This window comes from Ambystoma mexicanum, chromosome 1p, assembly GCF_040938575.1.
Source record: "Ambystoma mexicanum isolate Mex_15411 chromosome 1p, UKY_AmexF1_1, whole genome shotgun sequence".
Lineage (NCBI taxonomy): Eukaryota > Metazoa > Chordata > Amphibia > Caudata > Ambystomatidae > Ambystoma > Ambystoma mexicanum.
Genome location: NC_090921.1, coordinates 198,534,086 through 198,558,658, shown reverse-complemented (window position 1 = coordinate 198,558,658; position 24,573 = coordinate 198,534,086). Strand labels below are relative to the sequence as shown.

At 42.7% G+C, this 24,573-nt stretch overlaps 1 protein-coding gene across 1 annotated transcript in view; it reads left to right on the top strand.

Moving 5' to 3' along the window:
* LOC138467257 (extracellular calcium-sensing receptor-like) overlaps nucleotides 1–24,573 on the top strand; it is a 151,682-nt gene that overhangs the window by 98,052 nt on the left and 29,057 nt on the right. Inside the window, exon 4 of the mRNA XM_069607279.1 lies at nucleotides 10,558–10,782. Coding sequence (XP_069463380.1) covers nucleotides 10,558–10,782 — 225 coding nt within the window. The remainder of the gene's footprint in view (nucleotides 1–10,557; nucleotides 10,783–24,573) is intronic.

The window sequence follows — 24,573 nt, the reverse complement described above, 5'->3', positions numbered from 1 at the left end:
TACCTATGGTGTAAGTCCACCATCAACCCTCTCAATGATGTAATTGTCAGATAGTTGCTGCAATTCCTGAGACACTTTGGCCTGCAGATGAAAACCTATTCACCTGTGGTCCTGAGGAACAGGACAAACTGATGAATTAATATGTACATGTATCACACTATCCTTTAGCTTTCCAACACCTTGAAATAACTGCAGATACTTCTCTTTTATCTCTTCCAAGTCCAATGTCCCCTTTACAAGAGCATACACATTTTGATGCTGAGAAGGCACCCCTTGTTTCTTTTCCAATTGTTTATACTTAACATCAATCAGTTGTAAATCTGTGGCAGTTTTGAAGCTAATGGGACATCTACCTACTGCTGGAGTGCTTATAACATGCATGTCAACTGGCACGCAACGTCCATCTTGAATCAAATCACATTGAAATTGTCCTTTTGATAATAGTGGTTGTTTAGCACCACATTGAAATATTTTTGCTCTCGATTGTCTTAAAGGATATAATGCTGATATCTCGTCATATGCCCTTTCACTCATTAATTCACTGTTGCACCAGTGTCCACTAGAAACAGCATATCTTGTCCACTTAGGTCCACAGTACATTTTTTGGCACTTTATCATCTCCATTGTCATACATCAGTCTTGCATACACTTTACTATATCTATCATACTCCTGATATTAATATTTATCTTTGTTCATATACTCCTCCTCCACTGGTGGGTTTTCATCGGGATCTCCACTCTGTATTTCTTCCTGATTCTGAATCTGATATGCTTTCACAGCTTGATCTTGTTCCGGACCCCTCTGCTCAGACATGTCTACTTGTAGATTATCCATTGCTCTTACAAATCCTGGTTGTTGAACCTGTTGAGTCGTTCCTGCTAGTCCATTTGGCCTTGTCACCTCTTTCTCCCGAAGTGGTCTTACATTGAAACATCTTTGACCATCACACCTACGGTTAGAAACCATTGGTGTGTTTGCTCTATATATAGGTGCCATTGGTTTTTCTTGGCACATTGTCTGAAAATTATTTTCCTGTCCACATCGTAGACATAATTGACCTATAATAGGACACTGACCTTTGTGCGGGAATTCAAACCCACATGTGTAGCATTGTCTTTCCAACTGACTCCTATGAAAATTGTTCCAACCATCCTGACGAGGTGCTGCTCCAGATGACACATTAGAAAATCTCTTCTGCTATTGTACATTTTGTCCTATCGCAGCAATAGTGTCCAGTTTCTTTGGATGATCTATGTTCTCCGCCTGTGTATCAACTCTCTCATAGACTCTTGCTAATTCAAGCACTTCTTTCAATGGAAGCGGTTTGTTTAACAGATGTTTCCTTAATTGAAATCATACACATCCTTTGATTATTCGTAATCGTATTACTTCCTTATCATTGTAATTTGCAGAGTCACAATATACTGCCTTTCATTGTAATCTTAATGCAATTGTGCAATGGATTCAATCAGACATTGTGTGAATAATAATAATAATAATAATTTGGCATTTTTATAGCGCTACGAACCCTGAGGTATCTGAGCGCTGCTTATTATTACCAACGGTGTGTGGTGCTCATTTATCAACCTTGGAAGGATGAAAGGTTGAGTTTGGCCCTGCCAGGATTCGAACCTGCGTTAGCAGGCTCTGCGCGGAAGTGAAAGCAAGCGTTCTACTCTCTGTGCCACTTGACCGGCTATATCTTGACCAAATATATATCTCTCATAATCCTTGTTTGGAGGAGTTACCAGAAGTTGATATGTAATGTTCTCCTCTGAAGGTATTGTCTTAATAACACTGTTCAGGTCTTTACCAAATACATTTATAAATATATCCAATTTATTTGCAGCATTTTGATTTCCAACTGCTCGTAAAACCTGCTCAAATTCATCTTTGACCTTGATCTTCTTGAGGTTCTAGACTGAAAGGGTTTGGATGCCTTAAATAACTGACTGGATTCATGGGCACTGATACCCCAGATACAATTTGAGTAGAATCTGTGCTTGAGTCCCCATTTGCATTGTCAGATGACATTTTATCCAATGTTTTATTTTATTTATCAGTCTTTTGACTTTGTTATCCAATCACATTTTTTTCTTTTCACCCTTACTCTATTTGTTTGTTGTTTTGCATACAGGTTTATCTATTTCTTGTTTGTAGGCTACTTCAGTTCAACTTGTTCTCCAATATATATATATATATATATATATATATATATATATATATATATATATATATATATATATATTAACTTTGCGTTATTGTTTCAGCGTTTTATTGTCCTTTTACTTTCATTCTCTTTCATTTGCCAATGCTGCTTAAATATTTCACTTTCACTTTACATGAACGTCCAATATTTCACTTTGCTTTGTTTACTTTTATATGTCAGCACTTTTATTTGTGACAATTTATAATCTCATTGCTTTCCTTCTGCTCCGTTTGTCAAATCCATAACATTCAGTTTCATATAATTTCATTGTTTCTTTCGGATCCTATCTCAAGTATCAGTGTCGTTATGAGAGTGTTTCAAAATATGTCTTTGTGTGAATATGGCGGCACGTTTTTTGACACCTTTAGGTACTTTCCTCTAGAACCTTCTTTTGTGTTTTCATACGCACGTCTTCTGCAGCTCAGTGAAACGCGTGCGCTTCAAGTAAGTACGTTTGCCGTTCTATTTTGAAAGATGCAGTGTCTTTCTCAACCTCAAATGCATATTATTTATAAAACTGAATGTCCCCTTTTTTTTCGTTTTGATAATAGACCGCTTTACACCTGTGTGCACGCCTTACCTTTCTTTCATTTGTTCCAATGTCCTTTTCTTGTTCCAGGTTATTGTTCATTCACTTTTTTCATTTCCTTCGTTCTTTGCCTCAGTATTTCTGTCTCTTTTTCTCACCAGTTAAGTTTCTCCTGGTCGCCATTGTTATATATCAATTTCTTATAATATTAATATACTGGAGTCTCATATCAGTAATCCATATCCTTTAATATACATCTTCGTACTGTCTTCTCCCCTACATTCCATTCCAGATCCCTAGACCCATTCCAACTTATATTACAGCATTCTTCAATTACTCTTTATAAAAACTATATGCATCTAACAACACTCCAAATTCTAACAGTGTTTTGAAACCGTTAAATGGTGTGCATGTTTTAAACTCCAATAACCAATACCAATGTTTTCCTGGGAAAATGCAGTGCCTAAATGTGATATTTCACATTTAGTTGTTTCTTCTTTCTAATCAAGATATATGGTGCAGCGGTAAAGTGCCCTGCCTGAAAATCTAGAACTGAAGGTTCGAGTGCCGATGTCTGTGCAAATTCACAAATGGAAAAAAAGTTGGTAAATGTTTCCCGTTGTATACGCTGCCTCTACAATACCCTGGATGGCAGCGTGTTCCCTCGATCTCAGCCCTTATTGTCTCCATGTTATAGGCTGGATTAAAATTGGTGTAATGGCTAATGTAAGGTCGATATTGTAAGGCAGCAGGTAGTTGGGAGATGGATTTGGAAAATCCCTTTTGATCAGAGATCAGTTTAGATGCCAAAATCTATCCTCCACTTATGGAGAGTTGACATCACAGATTTTGGAATGATTTTTCCCAGAGCGATCAATGGCAGTGGTTGATGGCAGCCCAGGCCAGCCATCTTTCTAGCATTCAGCTCTGAGTCATTTTAAAGCACATCCAGGTGTTTTTCGAAACCCAGGTCAAAGAAATGATATTAAGACGGCATCTAAAGGTTTAGGGTACATACAGTGATGAGAAGAATCAGATTTATACAATTGCTCGGTATTATAGCTGGTTCATTTCATCGCGGAATGTTTTTTCTAAAAAACTCATCAAATTTATTTATTATTTTATTTTGGAGGGGTTACCCCCCTAACCCCCATCCCAGTTATTTGTTTTAGATCTCCGTACACCCACACCCAATTTATATAATTTTTTTAACACCCCCAAAAAATTAGATGATGTTTTTCGAAAAAAATATCTGCGGTAAAAAAAACCCATGAAAAAACATCCGCAGATGAAATTACGTCTTACCTTATATCTTTACTAATTCATGTCCTTCCAAATATTAAAGGTGATAACGTCTGAAAGTATCCTGATGGACCTGAGTATTTTATTGATACGAGCTGAAATGAAATCAGAAATATTAGCATGGAACATTTAATGTGTCACTGCTAGTGCCCCAGGCCATAATAGTAACCCCTTGGCTGCCCATATGACGCAAACATATGTTTGAATAAAATACTTAGATTTTGTATCAGGACAATACTCTATGCGCTCTAATTTCATTAGGAAATCCTTCATCTCCAAGCATAGCTGGACCCTGACCTTCATTACCAAATGTGAATGGATAGGTAGGTATCATTATCATCAGCAAGGACAGCTAGAAGGGCTCTTTCTGCTTGATTAGAATATTCAACATGTCAGTAGGGAACCTGAAAATGTGTAAAATAAAAGGTCGCCAGATTTACAGCACATAGAGCTGATGATGATGGTCATTTCTGAAGCCTATCTCACTAGATTCAGAATATCTTCAACCGGCTCTCAATAGGTTCACTGTGGCAAATTGGCATGGAAAGACATGTTATAACATATATTAACTTAATGTAAAACTTTCCATAGAAACTACTACCTGAATATTTCAAAGGCGTTCTCTGTACACAGTAAAAACATGCCTATGATTATGGGTGGGCAAACATCTGAAATTCATTTTGTGGAGAAATTGATACATTCTAGGAAAAATTAATATGCTTCACCAAATCTTTTCTAACTAATATTTCAGTTTTTAACAGTAATGGCATTGGATGTGGCTGTAAAGTCTGCCTATTAGAGGGCTCTGAAAGGGTGTGTGCTTCTATGTGCCAAATATTTCAGCCCAAATCTAAATTTTGGAAATAAAACCAATCAAAATGTCAAACAACGAAATTCACTTACAATTGGCAAATTGAAAACAATCTGCTCCACCAACAAAGCAGAATTGGGGCAAACCTGCCAGTTTCGTTTCACCAATTGTGTGTGTGTGAGTGTGTGCCTGTGTGTTTTGAAAGTGAGCGTTCGCCAAAAGGCATATAACACTCCCCAATGAGAGTCAATGATGGACACACTCCTGGAGGGACTGAGACCAAGACTAAGTGCGGTTGAGAGTAAAAGTCTTTTTATCTAAATCGATATAGGGCATGCAAAGGACTCTGCAAACACTGAGAGCGCTCTGTCTGACAATAGCAAAGACAGTCATTTATATTCCAAATACACGTCATGCATGAGGTAAGCTATAGGGGCCACATAGTCTTGGGCATTGGATGGAGACGACTAGCTACTATGTCGGCTATAGGCGCAGTGCTCCATGATTGGCGGGGATCCACATGGTGGCATCACAGAGTGCTTGGGTCAGCCGGACTCATCGGGGTGAGGTGCCAGGGCGCAGGCTATCCAAGGAGATACACTGCTTCAGTACTAAAACTTGCCCTTATGGCCATTAATACACATTCATCACACTCATCTATGTCAAGTTGGTATGTAAAACCTTTAACACATCAATCTAGTACCAGGGAGGGGACACAGGAAAACAGTATGCAATACAAGGCAGTCTATATACATCATCATAAAGTTGTCATTAACAAAGGATCCAATCTCATGGGTCCAGGTGTCTTATCAGGGGACATGTGTTATGCTACCTTCATCATTCTATTCTGTTAGATGTAGTGAGTGATAGTTTTATGGTATGTTAGTAAAGGGGTTGAATAACTGTTTCTATGGCCCATTTAATTTAGGGTGAATTGAAATACCATTGGGTTGGAGGGGGCACATAACCAATACCTCAAAAAGGCAGTGGAAATTGGGACCGGGTGGGTCGTAATTCTTCTTGGGCTGGCCAGGGCGGGACATAGTGATTTTATGGTGGCATCTGGCATCGGAGGCATGGGGAAGGTAAATGCTTGGCGCGGGTTCAGCAGGAATGCGGGGAGGTGTAGCTGTAACGTTGCAACGACAGGATACCGGGGGCCTTCAAGCCCCGGCAAACATTGAAGGGAGGATGGGGAGGTGGCCTCGTAGCTTTTTGCGCATCCCTGTTCACGGGACAGCATGAATGCTGTTATGGGGCCGAGTGGATGGGGGCTTGGGGACATTATGTAAAGGACACATTTTTATAATTCACATATACTCGTGTTTACTGAATCAATACAATGAAAGGTTTTCATTAACATCACATAATACAACATTCATTACTCTGTTGCTTTGATTCCACAGGGGGGAAAAATGTACACAAAACGTGAGGTAGAACCTGCTTGGTGGATGCATGGATCTTAGTGACACATCACAAGTTTAAACATATGATTAAGATTTGTGACTCAAGGATCTGGGAAACAACGAGTTCAGCTATCATTTCAACCACAGCGGATGTGGCTCAGAACTTCTAAAAACTCACAAATAACACAACACTCTCAATCATACTATAAACAACCATTTTATATATTGATTTTTTAATCGTTTTACACTAGCAGCAAACTTTGGTCAGTAAAAGGAGGATGCGAGTGTCCATACGCTTGACACCCTTAGCCGGAAATGTCTTGGGGCAGGCAGGGGTCGTACCATATTAACACAAGCAACTGGCACTATGGGTTTTGAGCCTTTTAGCAAAATGCTTGGGAGCATTGGATAAGGCTGGGAGACCCAGGGATTTAACATTCATGTTGAACACTTCAGCTGGGGGAACAGGGTTGGGGGGGGGGGGGTCATGAGCACCATAGCAAGGATGTGGGATAGTCTGCGCAGGGCCGAGGTGTACTTGATAGGGACAACTTTGTTTTTCCCCAGACTCCAACTAAAAGTCAAGTCACCGCCAGGGCAATGATGTTCTGCGGAAGGTAAATGATACAGTGTTTGTTCTGTTACTTGTTCGCATCTAGTTGCTCGTGAGAACGGGCCTTCAACGGATCTACCATGGGGAGGAGACTGGGTGGAAGTGCAGGACTCACTGTGCGCGGACAATTGGGGAGTGAGCTGCAGCTTCTGCAGGCAGCCTGTTCCACATAGGCCTGGGTTCAGTATGCTCAAAAAGGAGTCTAAGGGCTTCATTACACGGATGGCGGTAAGGATTTACCAGTACCGGTAAAATACCGGTACCGGTAAATCCTTACCGCCTTACTACGAGGTCCCTTTGCGGGTTGGGGGATTTAACGCCTGCTTTTTGCAGGCGTTAAAAACCAACCCGCAAAGGGACCCAGGGAGCTAATTACGGTACCGCAATTTGCGGTACCGTAATTAGCACCTTCCCCATTCCCATTGAGCCCTATGGGGCAAAAATGGGAATGGGGAAGGGCAATGGTGGAAGGGGGAATTACCGCCCCGCCAACCTTGGAATGGGGCGGTAATTCCCCTTTCCGCCAAGGTGGTGCCGGTATTTTACCGGCATGAACCATGGCGCTTAAATCCTTACCGCCTTACTACGAGGTCCCCTTGCGGGTTGGGGGATTTAATGCCTGCTTTTTGCAGGCATTAACATCCAACCCGCTAAGGGATCTCAGAGCTAATTACGGCACCGCAAAATTGCGGTGCCGTAATTAGCGCCTCCCCCATTCCCATAGAGCCCTATGGGGCAGAAATGGGAATGGGGAAGGGCAATGGTGGAAAGGGGATTTACCGCCCCTCCAACCTTGGAATGGGGCGGTAAATCCCCTTTCCGCCAAGGCGGTGCCGGTATTTTACCGGCATGAGCCATGGCGCTAATAGCGCCATGGCTCACCGCCTACCTTGTAATGAGGCCCTATGTTATGCTACAAGGTGAGCCGTGCACCTCCACATGTCGATCCACAGCCACCCTGCCTCCCAGGCCCAGGTGCATGGGGGGCTGCTGACGAGTCGTGTGCCTCACATAGGGTTGTAATTTTTGGGAGGGGGCTCCTAAAGACCTTTCCTCCCATACATTTCCCTGCTTTCGTTACTCAAGTAACAAATATTGAAACTCACCCACCCTTTTGCATTTCTTCTCATTAGCTACTGCTTCGTCTCATGCTGGTGTCGCCTTGATGGGCATCCATGCTCTACACACCCCTCAGAGGCTCTCTCCCGGCCTTGCATACTCGTCTGGGGTACAGGTCATATATATACATCCCCCATCCCCTTCCAAGTCCACCCCATACTTCCTTATACCATTGTCATTCCAGAGTTCCTTTATCGTTGTGTGGTATAACCTGTCCACTTTGTCCCTGTCATAATATAAGGCCACCATTCTATATTTGGGTTTCTGGATCCTCACCTGTTTGTATTTGTGCCTCCTGTGTAGTTTTTGCTGCTCCTCTAGTGTTGCCCATTGTCACCATAATCATTGTACCATTAGGAACTGCGTTTGCGCAGCACCGAAGACCTAGATGGCACACACAAAAAATCAGGAGCAAAAACACGATAATGGGTATCAGCATTTTGAGAGTCATTCCAAGCCAGGATGGCACCCATGAAAAAATGTTGTCGAACCAAGAACTCGGGTCAACTCCACCTTCCTTATTCATCCGCTCCCCCAAATTGTGCACTGCCACGATAACGTGTGACAGGGTTCCATTGTCTGCGTCCGCAGAAGGTACGAATGTGCAACACCCGCTCCTGATTTTTTGGCAAATACCTCCATCCATCGCCGTCAACAGGTCTAGGACATACCTGTTCTGCATTGTCATTAGCCGTAGGGCCCTTAGCTCCACCTTGATTACGTTGAATCCTTCTTCAGTGTTGTTGACCAGTTGGATCAGCTCCCAGCATGTTATTTGACATCAGGCTTTGAAAGTTGTCTGCGGATTGGGCATACATTGGAGTTTCTTCCGATGGTTGCATGTGTTCTGGGACTTGGATGGCTTGCAGTCCATTTCCCCCTTCGATATGGCTCTCTGGAACCACCATCAGGGTGGAATGCAGCGTCGCCAAAGAACATGTGCCGCTCCAGGATTGTGGGAGGTGCAGGTATGCCTGTTTACTGCAGACCCAGTAGGTGTCCATGAGGGCAGCTGTCCCTTTCTTCATGTTGGGGATGAGCATTTTGTTAAAGTTCTTATTTGTGCACATGTTGTTTTTTCCTTCGCAAAGGAAGCATAGTTCATATGTGATTTCTTTTTGCAATTTGAACGATGTGCATGTTTTCTCGACCCATTGCAGTTTCTCTGCTGGCAATCCTCTTAGCGCTTCTGCTTTGCATGTTATTATTTCCTCTTTCCACTTGTTCTCCGAAAATAATGTTCCTTTGATCACTAAAAACGGTTCCTTTAAACATATCACTCCTTTGGGTCATGAGTAGCATGTCTTTTCGTTTTGCAGCATTTCAAGCGATACTGTGTGTGTCTGGAAGGTGTTCTTTATTCTACATAGGGTGAGATGAAGGAGGCACTGGGCATCTGCAAGAGGCAATTCTTGAGGCAGTAGTACCTTAGGTGTGCCTGAGGCGTGGGGTATCAGAGAGCACACATAACAGCTCTTGTTGGTTGTTTGCTTGGCGGCAGAACTCATATCTGCATACCACTTATTTGATTGATGTGGGTGTCTAGGGTCTTCTATGGTACCCAACCCCAGTACTCATTGTATTTTCTCCAACCAACCTCCCTCCGTCTCCTGTTACTTTTGAGGTACATGCTCGCATTCCTAAATGCTTGTTGTGTTGTGTTCTGTTCACCCCCCCCCCTTTTCCCACTCATCATAAAGGGCTAAGATCCGTTCAGTCATTTCTGCATTTTCTTCCTGTATCCTTATGAGGGATTCATGTTCTATGGCCGGACAGACTGTTGGCGTGACAGGGTTATTGTCATATAGCCGTGATAAAACCGAAGCATTACGATCGTTTAACCCATAGACACTATATTCAGAGGTATCGTATGGGGAAGTGGGACGTGGGGTCAGCTTATTGCTTGTGTCATTTAGGTGCTGTGCTTGATCAGGGTGAGTGTCATACCCCCATATGAGCAGGAAGCCATCCCATATAAGGTAGGCTCCTTCTTTAACTATGTTGCTTCCGTTTTTTCCTCTGTTGGTTCCGTTACCTCCTCCCCCTCATTTATATCAATAGATATGAATGCAACCGCCCAGTACACAATCAGGCCAAACAGTGTAAAAAATATGACAGCGCATACAAACAGAATGGGAATGGGGATTGCCATTTTCAATGGGGACTTAGCGGTCCGGCAAAGGTCGGAATAGACCGGTAAGTCCCAAATGAACCAGGGCGGACTTGGTACCCTTATTGGAGGCAGTCATGGCGCTAACAGCGCCATGACTACCTCCAATCTCGGAATGAGGCCCATTGACTTTCTGCAAAATTCCAGCGGGTGGGCCTGCACGTTGTATGTTCACATCTCACAGCAGAATGGACTCAGCTATCATCCTTTCAGAGGTCAATAGATTGAGCACCATATTACTTGTCATTAGAGCGTTTAGAAGTAGGATGAATCCTACATGAAACACTATATACGAACTGAAATTATTATTCTTATTATTTGAAATAATGGGTTAGTTAGGTTGTGTTTGTCAAATGAATGTGTCACAATGTAATCATTCACCTTTTCTCTTCTGCAGCTTCTTCACTATATCAAAGATGTACATCTTCCAAACAGTGGCAATGAACAGGGCTTTTTTGATAGTTCTGGCAACCCTCTGGCCCAGTATGATATTGTGCACTGGCAGCAGGAGATAGATGGCACTCTTAACCATAGAATTGTGGGTATCTATGATTCCAGTGCTTCTTCAGGAAAAAGCCTCCAGATCAACTCCGCTACCATCTGGTGGTCAGGAAGCAGAGAGGTAGGAAAATAATGTACCAGGCATTTTTCTGCCACTGTCGAAATTGAGTGAATTTAAGGAGCTCGTTAAACTGAGAGATCCCTTTATATTCAGGAACTGGACACAGCGTTGTGCAAGGCTGGTTTTTCCATAATAGCAACTATCAGCACCCCTAATCCACGCTCTTGGTGCGGGGCAAGAGTGCTAATGGCCCTAACCTATTGCCAACACCTCAAATTTTCACTGGGCTACCTGTGCTTGCCCTGACATGGGGTTGCTTGTCATGTCTGACCGAGCCTTTGAGTTAATACTAAATGATTCTTTTTCAATAGACTGTCCATTTGGCCCTTTTGGATAAATGGCACATTTAGCATGTTTCTTGCCAAAAAAGCCTGATTATTTTTAGGAGTGTATAACTAAATTGTAGCATGGGTGGACATGTTACCTCTTTCTGGATGATGTTTTGGAATATTTATTTTAGGAGAGAACTAAATGGCAAATAATTGTCTTATGTTGAACCATCCTAAAAACAAAACACCTACTATTTTCAATTTAGAGACTCTGCTCTCTAGGTCAATGACTTATGTGTCCATATCTTGATTTTGTTCTCTACCATCCTCGTTCAAACAAATGCATACACACTGGACATCTTCACTGACTCCTTTCTATCTATGAACTATCAGGTCAGCTACATTTCCATTTTGACTAACTGTTGTCTCATTGTCTTCAGGCAAATTAGACTATAGGTGTCTGAAGCAAATTATACCTCCATGGCATGTGTTATTTATTGGCTCTATTTTAGACTGGTGAATGCAATGCACTCTTTCTTGGAGGCTTCCAGCGCCTACAGGTGACAGACAATGCAGTTGCAAAATGCACTATGGAGATTCCTAGGGGCAAACCTATATCTGTATTTTTGCTGAAAGGTATGCATCTCCCTGTAAGAGCTCTTTTTGCCTTCAAGCTATGTACTATGGTCGAGAAGGCCTAAGAATATCTAAGTATTTGTATTTGTATTTGGTTTATTTATAAAGCGCAACCAGGCCCAGGGGCATACGGGCGCGTACGTTTTTTGATCATGTTTTATAGGAGTACAGTTACATTAGCAAGCAGTAGGCAACAGTTACAATAGTTGTGGTTACAAATGCATACATTGGTATTACAGGTACAAGCATACATGTTGCAATTAAGGTGGGGGGCCAAAAGTGAGACAGATAGTAATATTATTTACAATATGTACAGTGGGTAGGCAGTAAATATAAGCTCTAGGATGTTAAGCTGTCAATGTGTCCATGTCATGAAGCCAACGTTTGGTGTTGCGTTTAAATAGGTTGAAGGAGGTTACAGACCTGATTGGAACAGGTAGTGTGTTCCATAGCTTTGAGGCTTGTACAGGGAAACTAACTCCTCCCGAGTTATGGAGTTTGAATCTTGGTATAGACAGATGTGTGTAGGGTAAGTTGGTTAGAGATGTAGGATGTTGCGAGGTTAGCCCTGGCTTTGTGGGTAAGGGCAAGAGTTGTGAGGCATATTCTGTGCTCTACAGGGAGCCAATGCAGATAACGTCTAGTCTCTGAGATATGCGACTTCTTAGGGATGTCGAGGGCTGCCCTAATGGCGTTATTTTGAGTTACTTGTAGTTCGTGAATATTTTTGCGGCTAGTGCCGAAGTAGAGGGCATTACAATAATCTACTTTGGACAAGCCTAACGTTCTAGCAAGAGTAATGCAGTTGGGAGTGGAGATAAATGGCCTACATGCGGTAATAAGTTTACATGTGTAGGCGGCTGAAGACGCTACTGCATTGGTTGGTTTGGTGAAGGATAATGTGGCATTGAGGTAGATACCAAGGGTTTTAGTATTATTAGAGACAGTGATGGGGTTACCATCAATAGTGAATGATTTGAAAGCAGTATTTAGTTTGTTTAGTTTAGCGTGAGTACCAAGGATAATCAACTCTGTTTTTTCGTCATTGAGACAAAGTCCATGGTGTGCCATCCACGCTTGTATTACTGCGTATATTTCATTGAAGGTTTTGCTATCAGTTTCATAGTCGCCAGAGATAGGAATGAGTATCTCGGTGTCATCCGCATAATTAGTATACGTGACACCCAGATAGTCAAGGATATCGAAAAGGGGCTTCGTAAATACATTATAGAGCGTTGGGGACACGCAATAGCCTTGCGGGACACCACACGGGACTGGTGAGGGTTCAGCCGAGTCAGTAGGAGAAAAGACCCTCATGGTTCTGTTAGCCAAGAAGGAGCTGATCCAGGCAGTGGCTGCGTCGGAAAAGTGAGCTGCAGATTTCAGGTGGTGACAAAGCGTTTGGTAGTTGACCAAGTCAAAAGCTGCTGACAGATCAAGCAATAAGAGCAGTGCTAGTTTGCCATTGTCTTTTAAAATTTGAATCTGAGTAGTGAGATCTATTAGGGCAGTTTCCGTGCCATGTCTAGGTCGGAAGCCGGATTGCCTTAGAAGATTGTTTGTTTCTAGATAAGCCTGTATTTGCCGGTAGGCTGTTCTTTCTAGTATCTTTAGTAAGAAGGGTACAGTTGTTATTGGCCTATAGTTAGACGGGTTGGCTGGGTCAAGAGTGGGTTTTTTGATTAGTGGAATGACCCAGGCGTCTTTTAAGTTATCAGGCACTATTCCCGTTTTGAAGGAGGCGTTGATAAGCTTAGTAATGAATGGTGCCAGTTCATGAGCTGCTGCTTTGATAATCGGAGCAGGACAAGCGTTGCCTTGGCAATTTGATGGTTTAAGTTTCCTAATGATATTTTCTACTTCCCAAATTGAGAGGGGTGAGAAACTAAATGGTTTACAGGTTGGCTCAAGGGTAGGTGACTTGTTGGGAAGTTGTTTGGGACCAGGGTCAGCGAGTAACAGGTCTTTTTTCGCATTGATTTTAGATTGTAAAAAGGCTATTTGATCTAGAAGTGCCTTCTGGATGTTGCTGCACCATAGTGCACCAGTGACACATTTATCAATAGAGGCAACTGGGGATTCTAATTCTTTTAGAATCTTAAAAAGTTCTTTTGTGTTAGATTCCGCTTGTTCGATCCTTTTGTTATAGGTGTCTTTTTTGGCAAGTATAATAGCTTGTTTATAGCTAGAACTTGCTAGAATTAGTTCATTTTTATTATTTACTGAAGGGCACTTTTTCCAATGTGCTTCTGCAGTTCTCTTAGTTTTACGTAGTTCTCTAAGATGCGGCGTGAACCATGTATTCAGGTGACATTGTGGTTTAGGTTTCCGCAATTTTAGCCTACCACTCTTACATCTATGAGGTACTTTGAGTGGTACTGGCATCCAGAACATTACGTATCTAGTTTGGCTGTCTCTTGTTGTAAACACTCATGGGCTAGCTCATTCAGTGTACTGGTGGTGTGACAAATTGGATTATTTTCTTCAGGAGTACAAGGATGAGCTGGGATCAAATAGCCCACTGATCCATCACACTTGTACAAACCAAAACACAATGCAATCATAAAGGTAAAACAGGGACAATAATGAGACATACCTCATTTGCCTTTTGTGGAAACATGGGCTAAGGAAAGGCTATACTCGTAAGGAGGGGCTGAAGGTGAGCTAGTAGTGACCCAAACAATGCAGTATCACAGTCCAAAATAAAGGGAATGTACAAATGTATATACTTCACTCAAACACACTATCTGAATGTAGAACAAATAGAGAATACTGTCCAAAAATCAATCACACAGTAAGAAGGTTGTAGATAATTCCCTTGACACTAAAATGATATATTGGATGCGTCAATGTGTGATAGATGAGGCAGCTCTTCAAGATGTAACTGGGTCAAGCCATAGTTGTAGCCCCCCATTAGAGTCAGCATGGGAATCTCTAGTGATTTGGCTTGTGTTGCATAGCAAAGCAGTCACTTCGGGCCTATCAGATTACTTGCTTGGCTAGTACACAAGGTAAGTGCAAGGAAGTTCAAAGTGAAGGAAGAGTGCAGCAACCAGAGCCAGAGACGTCCCTCCTTTTCCAGGTGCTGTGAACACAGAGTAAATGGTTCAGTACTGTACAACGGGGAGTTTCCGCTGGTCTGGCCCCCATGTTGCTGTGAGGCCTACTCTGAGGTTTCTAGTGCATATGGTAGGCCGTGATCCACAGCAGAGGCCACAATGTGCTTTGGAAGTGAGTAGGGAACAGATATTCCTTCTGCTTCGATGTTTCCTTCTTCACCTCATGCTGAGGGCTTTGGAAAGTGACACTTTCCCAAAGGAAGTCCAGTGAGATCTTCAGAGCAAATCTGCAGTCTTAAAAGATCTGAGAGACCCCTTCTTTCAAAAGCCAAAGTCTTAAGGTGATTGGACTAATGCGAACATGGTTTTAATGGTTGAATCCCGGCTCTTGAACAGAGTGGACTTTGCCCTTCTGATGTCACACCCAACATGCTTTGCTCCAGAGGAAGTGGAGGGGACAGAAAAGAGAGAGAGGAAAAGTCAGTATCAAGATGGTGGAAGACTTCTTTCCTTTTACCATAACCGTGTACCTATCATATCCCACCCGCTTCCCTTCTCACTGACAACAAAGACATTTGGAGATGCAACACCCTGGCGTGAGCCTAGTCATTTTGAATGGGTGTGCTCCTTTGATGCACAGGTGCAAGAAATCTGCCTGCTTTGCATCCATCTCGACAGAGTGTGCAACCTGCAACCTGCCTCACAAAGAGACCAAAGAAGAGGCCTGGTTCCTATACTGCCCTATGGCAAACTACACCCTCCTGACTAGAAAACACATCACGTTCCACACCAGAGTTGATTCACAGCAGTTGACACATGACAAATGTGCGATATCAATTATAATGTGGCGACGATGATCATAAGTAGTACCATGCACTATGCCTAAACTCAGGCATAGCTTTATTTTAGTCATTTTCCTGCCACAATCATGGGCTACTTATTATTGTTTGGGTATAGAGGTGCATATGTTAAATGCTGCTCTAGTGCGGTGGAGATGTTTCTGCCACTGTCACTGTCCCATGGGCATATGTGACCTCTGGATCTGCTCGGTGCCACAGGTAGAGCAGCCACTGCAACTCAGGATAGTGATGCAGCAGGTCACAGATACATACCATGCTTTTGTCATGGAGCTGACGAAAAGGAGAATCTGATCAGCAAGGTACCTTTTCTGAAATGTAAAAACCTGCATCATTTTTTTTTTAAAAAGAAGGCAGGGTTTCCCTTGCCTGGTGTCAGTCGTTCACAGGCGACCAAACAATGGTACTCCTTTCCAGAGGAGGGTTTGGCAAATCAGTGAACTAGTGCAGTTCAGAGATAAAATGAAGGCCCTTCTTATCCAATGCTGCACTGAGGTAACTTTGCTGGAAATGTTGGGGGGGGGGTATGACATCTAAAGGAAAGGGGCCCCTGCCTAATGAGTGGGACAAAATGGTTTGCCAAAAAAGTTGGGGTGGGGACAAACACCCCTCGCCCCCCTAAACTGACGACCATGCACCACTGTACTGTGTCAGTTGCCTGCTTTCATCTGTGTATCTGTGCTTTGATGCTTTTACACCCATTGTAATTTAAATAGACTACAATATCCCTTGGTAGGTAATCCACATGTACATGTGGTACTCATGGGTGTGGAAATATGTACACACTTGACTGAAAATAGTTCTAAAAAAGTCAGAGAGCATATTCAGAGTGAAGAATAACGCAGCTAATTGTACTCAATTTGGGTTTGTAATGGTAGTTGAAATCAGAAAATATTGCACACTAGTGCAAAAGACTGTGTACACGGGCCAAGGTTGTGTTGTGTGGAGGTCTTACATTGCTGTTTTTGTTAAATTTCCTCTGAGTGGCTTAATCAAATTAATTTCTCTTTATATGCTGTTGCTTTTTTAAATGTATATGTTATGTTAGCAGAATTTATATAGCGCACATTCAGCCTAAGGCACCATGGCGCACACCAACAGTACAAATCAGATAACATTAGATGAGATTCAGATCAAAATAGTTTATAGGGACCAGCGAAAAGGAAGATGATCGGATGTGGCACGCAGGGAATAGGGAAGAGAGTTTCAAGCCCTGGCCGCGGCAACTGAGAATGTACAGCCACCCATGCAGGAAGAGTCCGACACTAGGAATTTGGATCAACAGAGCAGATTGTGAGCAAAGTGGCCCCAGGTGTACATAAGGAGAGAATTTAATCTGCATATATTCTGCTCCACATTTATTGAAAGCTCTGCGTACAATGCAGAGTCACTTAAAGAGAACACGCATCTAGACTGGGAGCCAGTGAAGTTGGGGAAGAAAGGGAGACATGTGGGCACCGAACGGGAGGCAAAGAACAGACCCAACCACAGCGTTTTGAAGAAGCTGAAGGTGTTGCATATAAGACTGAGCCAAATACAGCTCATTGCAATAGTCAATGTTGCAAACCATCAAAGCAGCCAACACAGGTGCCTGAAATGGCACAGGGATGAAAGGGAGGACTTTTCCTATAATGTTTAGTTTAAAATGACCAGATTTACAGACTAAGGTGCCCCGATCATACAGGGACAGAGAAGAAGACATTTCTCCCCCCAGATCTTTAACAGAGGAGGAGGGAGATGGAAATGGTCCCAGCGTAGTAGGCCAGAAATCGGGCATCCAAAAATACAGAGGGCTGGCAGTGCCAACCGCAAGAACCTATGTCTTTTGCCCTTTTAATTTTAACCAGTTTGCAGCAATCCAAAAACACAAGTCTTCCAGGCGGCCCCTAAACTGTGCAGCAGTGTCGGGCCGGGAAAGTTTGAGATGGACCAAAATCTGCGTGTCATCGGCATAGGAGTAATCCCGGAAGCCATGGGAAAGGATAAGGCGGTCTAATGTAGATATTAAATAATATAGGGGAAAGAGTAGACCCCTGTGGTACCCCACAGGATACTGGAACCAGACGTAGACCAAAAAGGAGCAAAAAGGAGCAAGAAGCACAGACTGAGAGCGGTTTGCCAAAAAGGCAGAGAACCAAGTCGGAACCTGGCCCGACAAGCCCGCAGCTGATAACCGGGAGATCATGGTAGGATGGTCAACAGTATCAAAGGCAGCAGATAGATCTAATAAAATATGTGCCATGACACCACTCTGATGAACCAAGTGGACAAGGTCGTCAATCACAGATGTAAGAACAGATTCAAGAAAGGAAGAGAGCAGAGGAGAGAGCAGAAACTCAAGCAGCTTCATGAGAAAAGGAAGAAGCGAAATAGAATGAAAGTTTGAGAGTACAGAAGTATCGAGAGAAGGGTTCTTGAGCAAGGGAATAACCAGTGCTTGTTTGAAGGCACTGGGAATATATCTCAATGAGAAAGATATATTAACGACTGATGTAAACAATGTAACAATACCCCCTGATGAACTTGAAGTCTAAATATTGTATGCGTAAAGCAACAGCTCCCTTTAGCAGTGGTAACAGGCAAAGTGGGGCACATGACAGCTTTAATTATATAGTATGATTATTATCTATATACTGTATGCATCACATATGGTAGTGACATTATTTTAATATTGTGAACATGGTCATTTTATTTCTAGAGGTTTTATGTTTAACCTTGCTTATATGATATAAATATACGAAAAATATTTTTGTATAATTTCTACTATGTTCTTATGTTACATTTACATTATTTTTGTCTTTATGTTTTACACTATCAACAGGATTGTATCTCATTATAATGAGCTTGAAGTGATTAGGTACATTTTCTGTGGTCTAACAATGGCTTACCAGATTAGGTGGACTTTTATTTAGAAAAACATAATTACACAGTGGGGAAATTTAAACTTTATAACATATTTCCTGTGCTGGGCCCTTGCACCAGACTTTTCCAGTGCTAGAAAAACATTGTACAGGATTGAACAGTGCAATTTGTCTGGACATGTATTTATATCATTATTTAGCACTTGAGCTTACAATACCAAAGATGACTTTTTGAAGCCTCGTGTGAATTTCCTTTGATTTCCATGTGATGATGGACACTACAGCTTTCTCTATCTTTAAGAAACAGATCTAATTATGGGTAGCTCTGAAAAACCTCCATTGGAGAACCTTTTATTTAATATTAATTTGGGAAAGCAACACAACACTTACAAGTCATAGGTTCACAGTGAAGTAAGCAGTGATGCAAGGGAGCATGGAGGCAACAACAAGGGAGGGGTGGTCGGACAATTTGGCGTCACAGGATATACAAGCAACCAGGGGAGGAAATCGGGGAAGGGGAACAGATCGACCAGTCTCAGGTTAGGCAGGAAGTAGATGTTGTGTGGACCTAGATGGCATTACTAGTTTGATATCTCTCTCTCAACTCTTACAAGTTTGATTTTTATTAAATATGCATTTGAATGTCATTCTTTCATGTAGACCAGAAACTTGAAATGTTTACTCTGTAGACCATTCAACATCTGAACTAACATAGAAATTTCATCTGAATATAACAGCATATTAGAGGGGTATCCTTTACAAATGACTTGGGTTTCAGAGACCATGGCCCTCATTAGGACCCTGGCGGAGGACCATGGTGCAATTTGCACCATGGTCCATGGCGCTAAGCTGCCAACTCCGCCAAGGTGGTTGGCGGACTTACCGCCCCATGCCGACCTTGGCGGGGCGGTAAGTCCCCAATCCCCATTTTACCCTTCCCCATTCCCATTCTTGCCCCATAGGGTATAATGGGAGTGGGGAAGGCGTTAATTACGCCACCGTAAATTACGGTGGCGTAATTAACTACAAGTCCCGTAGCACCATGGATTTTTCCGCCTGCAAAAAGCAGGCGTAAAAATCATCCATGGCGCTACGGGAACTCGTAGTCTGGCGGAGAGGTACGCCATGCACTACGCCGGCGTAAAACCCTCTCCGCCAGGGTCCTAATGAGGGCCCATGTATGATTGACACCTCTATTGGGCAGTTAAATGTTCCACATGCAATCCACTTTGCTTGTAGGAGACAGAGGTTTTTCTTTGGTGTACACAAGATGTATCATTGTGGGAAGCCCATCGTCAGTTTCTAATAATCTTAGGTGATTCCACAAGATCACCATAGCTAATAGACATAGTAAAGTCTAGAAGGGCTACAAATAAATGCCCCACCTGACCTTCGATTCATGTGACTGATTGTCAACTAACTGATTTGCCTTAAGCCCTTCTTGTATATATCAGTTTACAGTTAGACCCAGTTAGACCTAGGATTCTAAAAAGACTACCACCAATGTTGTGAAGATTTTACCAACACTTCAAAAGATAGGGCAGTACACATGTGGGTTGTTTTCAGCACACTTTCTTAAAAATTGGGATAATGATCTCTGATCTGTAAATGTTCTGGATAGTAGATTGGGACATGATGGCTTTAGTTAAGGCCACCAACGCTTTGGTAAATATTTCTGTCCTGCTCAAATAAAGGTAGGTTAGAGACCCTTGGGTGTAGTGATTTTGCTGGTCTAGCCCTCTTCACACAATCAAAATATTCTTCAAGGGTATGACTGTTCATCTAAGAAGCCATTGTCACGCAAATTCCAAAGGAGGTTCTTGCACTGTTCTGCACACTCTTGCGATATAATTGGTGAAGCTTCTGAGAGTTTGTCTACATCCTTTGCTAGTTCTAGCATTCACAAAAAGCCCGCCGTAACTTTCTTTTGGGCCATGTCAAGCAAGCGTGACAACTGCATCACTGTGGGCCTCATTACGAGTATGGAGGCAGCCATGCCCTTAATAAGAACATGGCTGTCTCCATACCTGGCTCCAATATCGAATCTGTGAATGAGGAATTACCGGGTCATTCCGACCTTGGAGGGCCCAGTAATTCCTCATTCAAAAAACCAATCCCCATTCCCATTTGAGCCCCTATTGGGTTCAATGGGAATGGGGATGGAGCTTATAACGGGCCCGTTAATAACGGGCCCGTTATTAGCTCCCTGGTCCCCTTGCGGGACACGGAAAGGACGTCTGGTTTTACCAGACGTCCGTTCCGGGTCCCGCTAGGGGACCTCGTAATCAGGCATCTCGTTATGAACGGTGCCGGCCCCGTACCAGCACCGTTCATTACGGGACTGCCAGGGTCGTAATGAGGCCCTATGTTTCCTTCCATGTTCAAAAATGTTTTACGGATACATCCACATTACGGGGCTTTTATTTTGCTAATCTGACCACCAGACTAATATCGCCCCACTGCTTTCCTAAATGCTCCACGCAATCCATTTTGCGCTATGATTGGACTTTGTTCTAAGCACTTTTACCAGCACTACCGACCATTTGGATGAACAGCATATGGGAAAGGCAGGACATGCCTTTGTTACCTGCTGTGGTTTGATCAGATGTTTAAAGTCTATTCAGCATTCTTGTGTAATCAATTATTGTTAAATGAATTAAACATAGTATGTGCTATCTCTAGTTGTACAAAGTAGCCCTTTCCTCTGATGGGCCTCTATACCTCTTCTATATGGCCAGAAGTTACACAATAACATTTTCTGTAAAACCCTAACCTAAATGCTAGTGGGTCATGATTATGGTCTGCTCCAATCAAGACAAAAAAGTTATCTGTTTTGTCATTCCGAAAACCATCAACTAGTATTTAGTCAATGGGCCTCATTACGATTTTGGCGGTAGCCATGCCCCTATTGGCGGCATAGCTGCTGCCAAAATCGGGTCTGGGTCCAGGTTCCCAGAATGAGGAATTACCAGGCTATTCCGAGTTTGGAAGGCCCGGTAATTCCTCCCTCTGGGAACCCGGACCCGGGCCTTCCCCATTCCCATTTCAGCCCCCATAGGGTTTAATGGGAATGGGAGAGGGAGCAAACAACGGGCCGATTATGAGTGGCCCATTGTTTGCTCCCTCTTCCCCTCTCGGGACCCGCTCTGCATGTCCGGTTTCCCCAGACATGCAGACTGGGTCACACAAGGGGGCCTCGTAATCAGGCGGCACGGGATGACGGCGCCGGAACATTTACAGGCGCCGTTAACCCCGTACCCCTGACTTGTAATGAGGCCCAATGATTAATTTGCGCTGCCTAATAGAAATTGTTTCCTTTCTATGGTCAGAATGGGCACAGGGTACTCCAGCTGGGAACAGATGGCCAGGAGCAGAGGGAATACAGGCTGCATTTGTTTGGTATTTAAACCTTCAAAATAGGGTTCTGACTTCCCAGAAGAAAGGCCTTGGCAATGTTCTGTGGTTTGTGAGCATCTCTATGGACATGCAGAGTGTGTTTCAGTTCTGACAGATATGTCTGTACCTAGTCCATACAGACAAGAGGCTATAAGACATCCATACATGAAGGATTGTCACCACCATCATTCTATGCTCAAGAACCTGCAAAATACATACACCATTCCACAATCTCTCAGAGCTGAAACAGGAAAACCTGAAGAAATTATTTGTTAATAGATTAATAGTGGCATAACAAGTAGGCAAGTAGGAGTCTGTTGTTCTTGTAAGCACAACTCTGATGAAGACAAAAACACAGAAGTCCACAATCAAAATAATGGCAAGAGATTGATAGTCAAAAGTGCCATGCAGAATGTCTGCATTGCAGGAAAGGGTGTGTTTTCGTAACTGAGTTTCACCCAAAGGCGCTGATTTGTTGCTTTGAACACAAATCCATAAACATACCACCTTCCCCCAATTTATTTCTCTAATCTCTGTGCAAATGGGCCAGCTTTTAAATCATTGTTTCAGTTCCCTTCAATAAGCATCAACAGAGAAGTGGTCTTATTTGGAAGACACAACCCATACTATCCCTGTGCCTATTCAATCTTGCCAGACAGTCTCTCATGGGTCTAGAGTTGCAAGCACCATTTACCAGAAAATGTCTGTTGGAGATGTTGAGAGAAGTGAGAAGACCTGCGAACAACTGAGTAACAGCATATATGTTTAAAAATGTTAGTATTAAAATCAGTGAAGAGAATTCCTTCACCTGAGGGAAATGACTCATTATAAAAACTATGTCAAGTGATCAGACAGAGATGCAGATGAAATAATCAACACATGTCAGCATTATAGATTGTCTGATGAATCTACAAGCAGTATCAACTTAAACCTAACTTAAATAAGTGTTTTTTTTTAAAGATTACATAAAGAAATCAAAGAAAAGAATGATCAAGAGAAAAAGCCTACACGTTACCCTGTTCTGTACTTTGGGGGGAGGGGTGGCCTTGTTTTTGCTGCCTCCAGATGGTTTAGATGGATTTCTAAATTCCACCTTAGTGGACAGATTGTAGGCAGCACACCCTAATTATGATGAACAGGGAGTCCCTTAAGATTTGAGCAAAACCCCAATCAATGTAGAATGGATAGCAGTCAAGTCTTAGTCGCCCGAGTGTGTGAGGGTGGTCAGACGCCTTCAATTAGTCTATACCGAATAACACACAATAAAAATACAGTAATCTATTTAGGCCTTTAGAACACACTGAAACATTAAACCAGTATGGAATAATATCATAAATCACCATATAAAATAAAAAACATACATTCACCATTAGGTTCATTTACAAAATATTATTAACTAACGAATTAACTAACTAACTAATTAAGCAACTAACTAACTAACTACCTAACTAACCAACTAACCAGGTGAAACAGGTAAGTATTGCATATGTAGGTAAAATGATGAGAACCAGTCACAAGTTTATTTATCTTTCTTTAGAAGTGTGACCCTGAAATATATGGGGTCTACAGCCCAAAAGTTACAGGTTCCAAGAGAAGGTTTGTCACGGGTATGTGCTCTCTAAATGTATGCAATGGGTTTGGTGGCGGTTCCAAACAGTACCAAATGATTTCAAAGTTAAATAACGATTTGTTAGAAGACAGGTAAGTTCTCTTGTCTCTTTCCAGACCCAATGCTAATCCAGGGACAGGATACTTGACCTAGGTTCAACGACTAAAGGTAAGTAAGAGGGAAATAGGAGACAAAGGGGTTTGCACCCAATTTTATCATATGGAGGATGGGGAAAAAGGCACAGTCATGCTTACTACACCCTGACTTCACTTTTACTGTCTGTCATAATGGATCTTCAAGGGATCGCTGGGAGCACAGTCTACCGTCCCTTGTTTCGATGAGAAGCATTGAGGGGTTACAGGCTTCAATGTTTCTTCTGGCTGGGTGCAACTACTTGTGACAAGCCCAGGCAATGTAGAAATGAAGACTTTCAAAATGCAAACCACTTTAGCAACCTTCAATGAATGGGAGAAAGTGAGTTCCAGCAACAATCGCTGTTTGCAGGTGACAGCCAGAATCCTTCCAGCTGTGTTCATAGAAGCTGCTCCAGGACAGTTTCCCTTTATTAAAGGTAGCAGAAAATCTGGTAGAAGGGGACTTATGGCACATTCTGGTGATCACAAAAATTCCAGGGTTCAACACAGAAGTGCGACGATTCTGGCAAAGCCGTTCAGTCAACGTGCATCCTGGCACACTTCCAAAGGCTGCAAGGGCATGCACCTTGAGAAGGTGTCAAGACTAGTTGGTCACCTGAAGCATCAACAAGGGTCCTCTGAGATCTTGCAGATGAGCAGGCCGTCACTGGGCAGGTTACTGGAGGGGATGCTGGTCCATTGTAGAAGTCGTCTTCAGGTTGTCAACATACTGCTCTTCTTGAAGCATTCTTATCTCCAACATAGATCTGCAGAATGGCTGCAGGAATCCTCCTCCTATACAAGTTTGGAGCTGAAAGCAAGTCCAAGCCCACCAATGGAGACATTTTGCACCATTCAAACAGCCAGTAGTTGTCCAGGTAAGGACAACTACTGGTTTCACATCGGTCGAAGTTGCTGACTGTCTGGCACCAAGGATGTAGACTGGTTCTAGGCAGTCACAGCCCCCTTC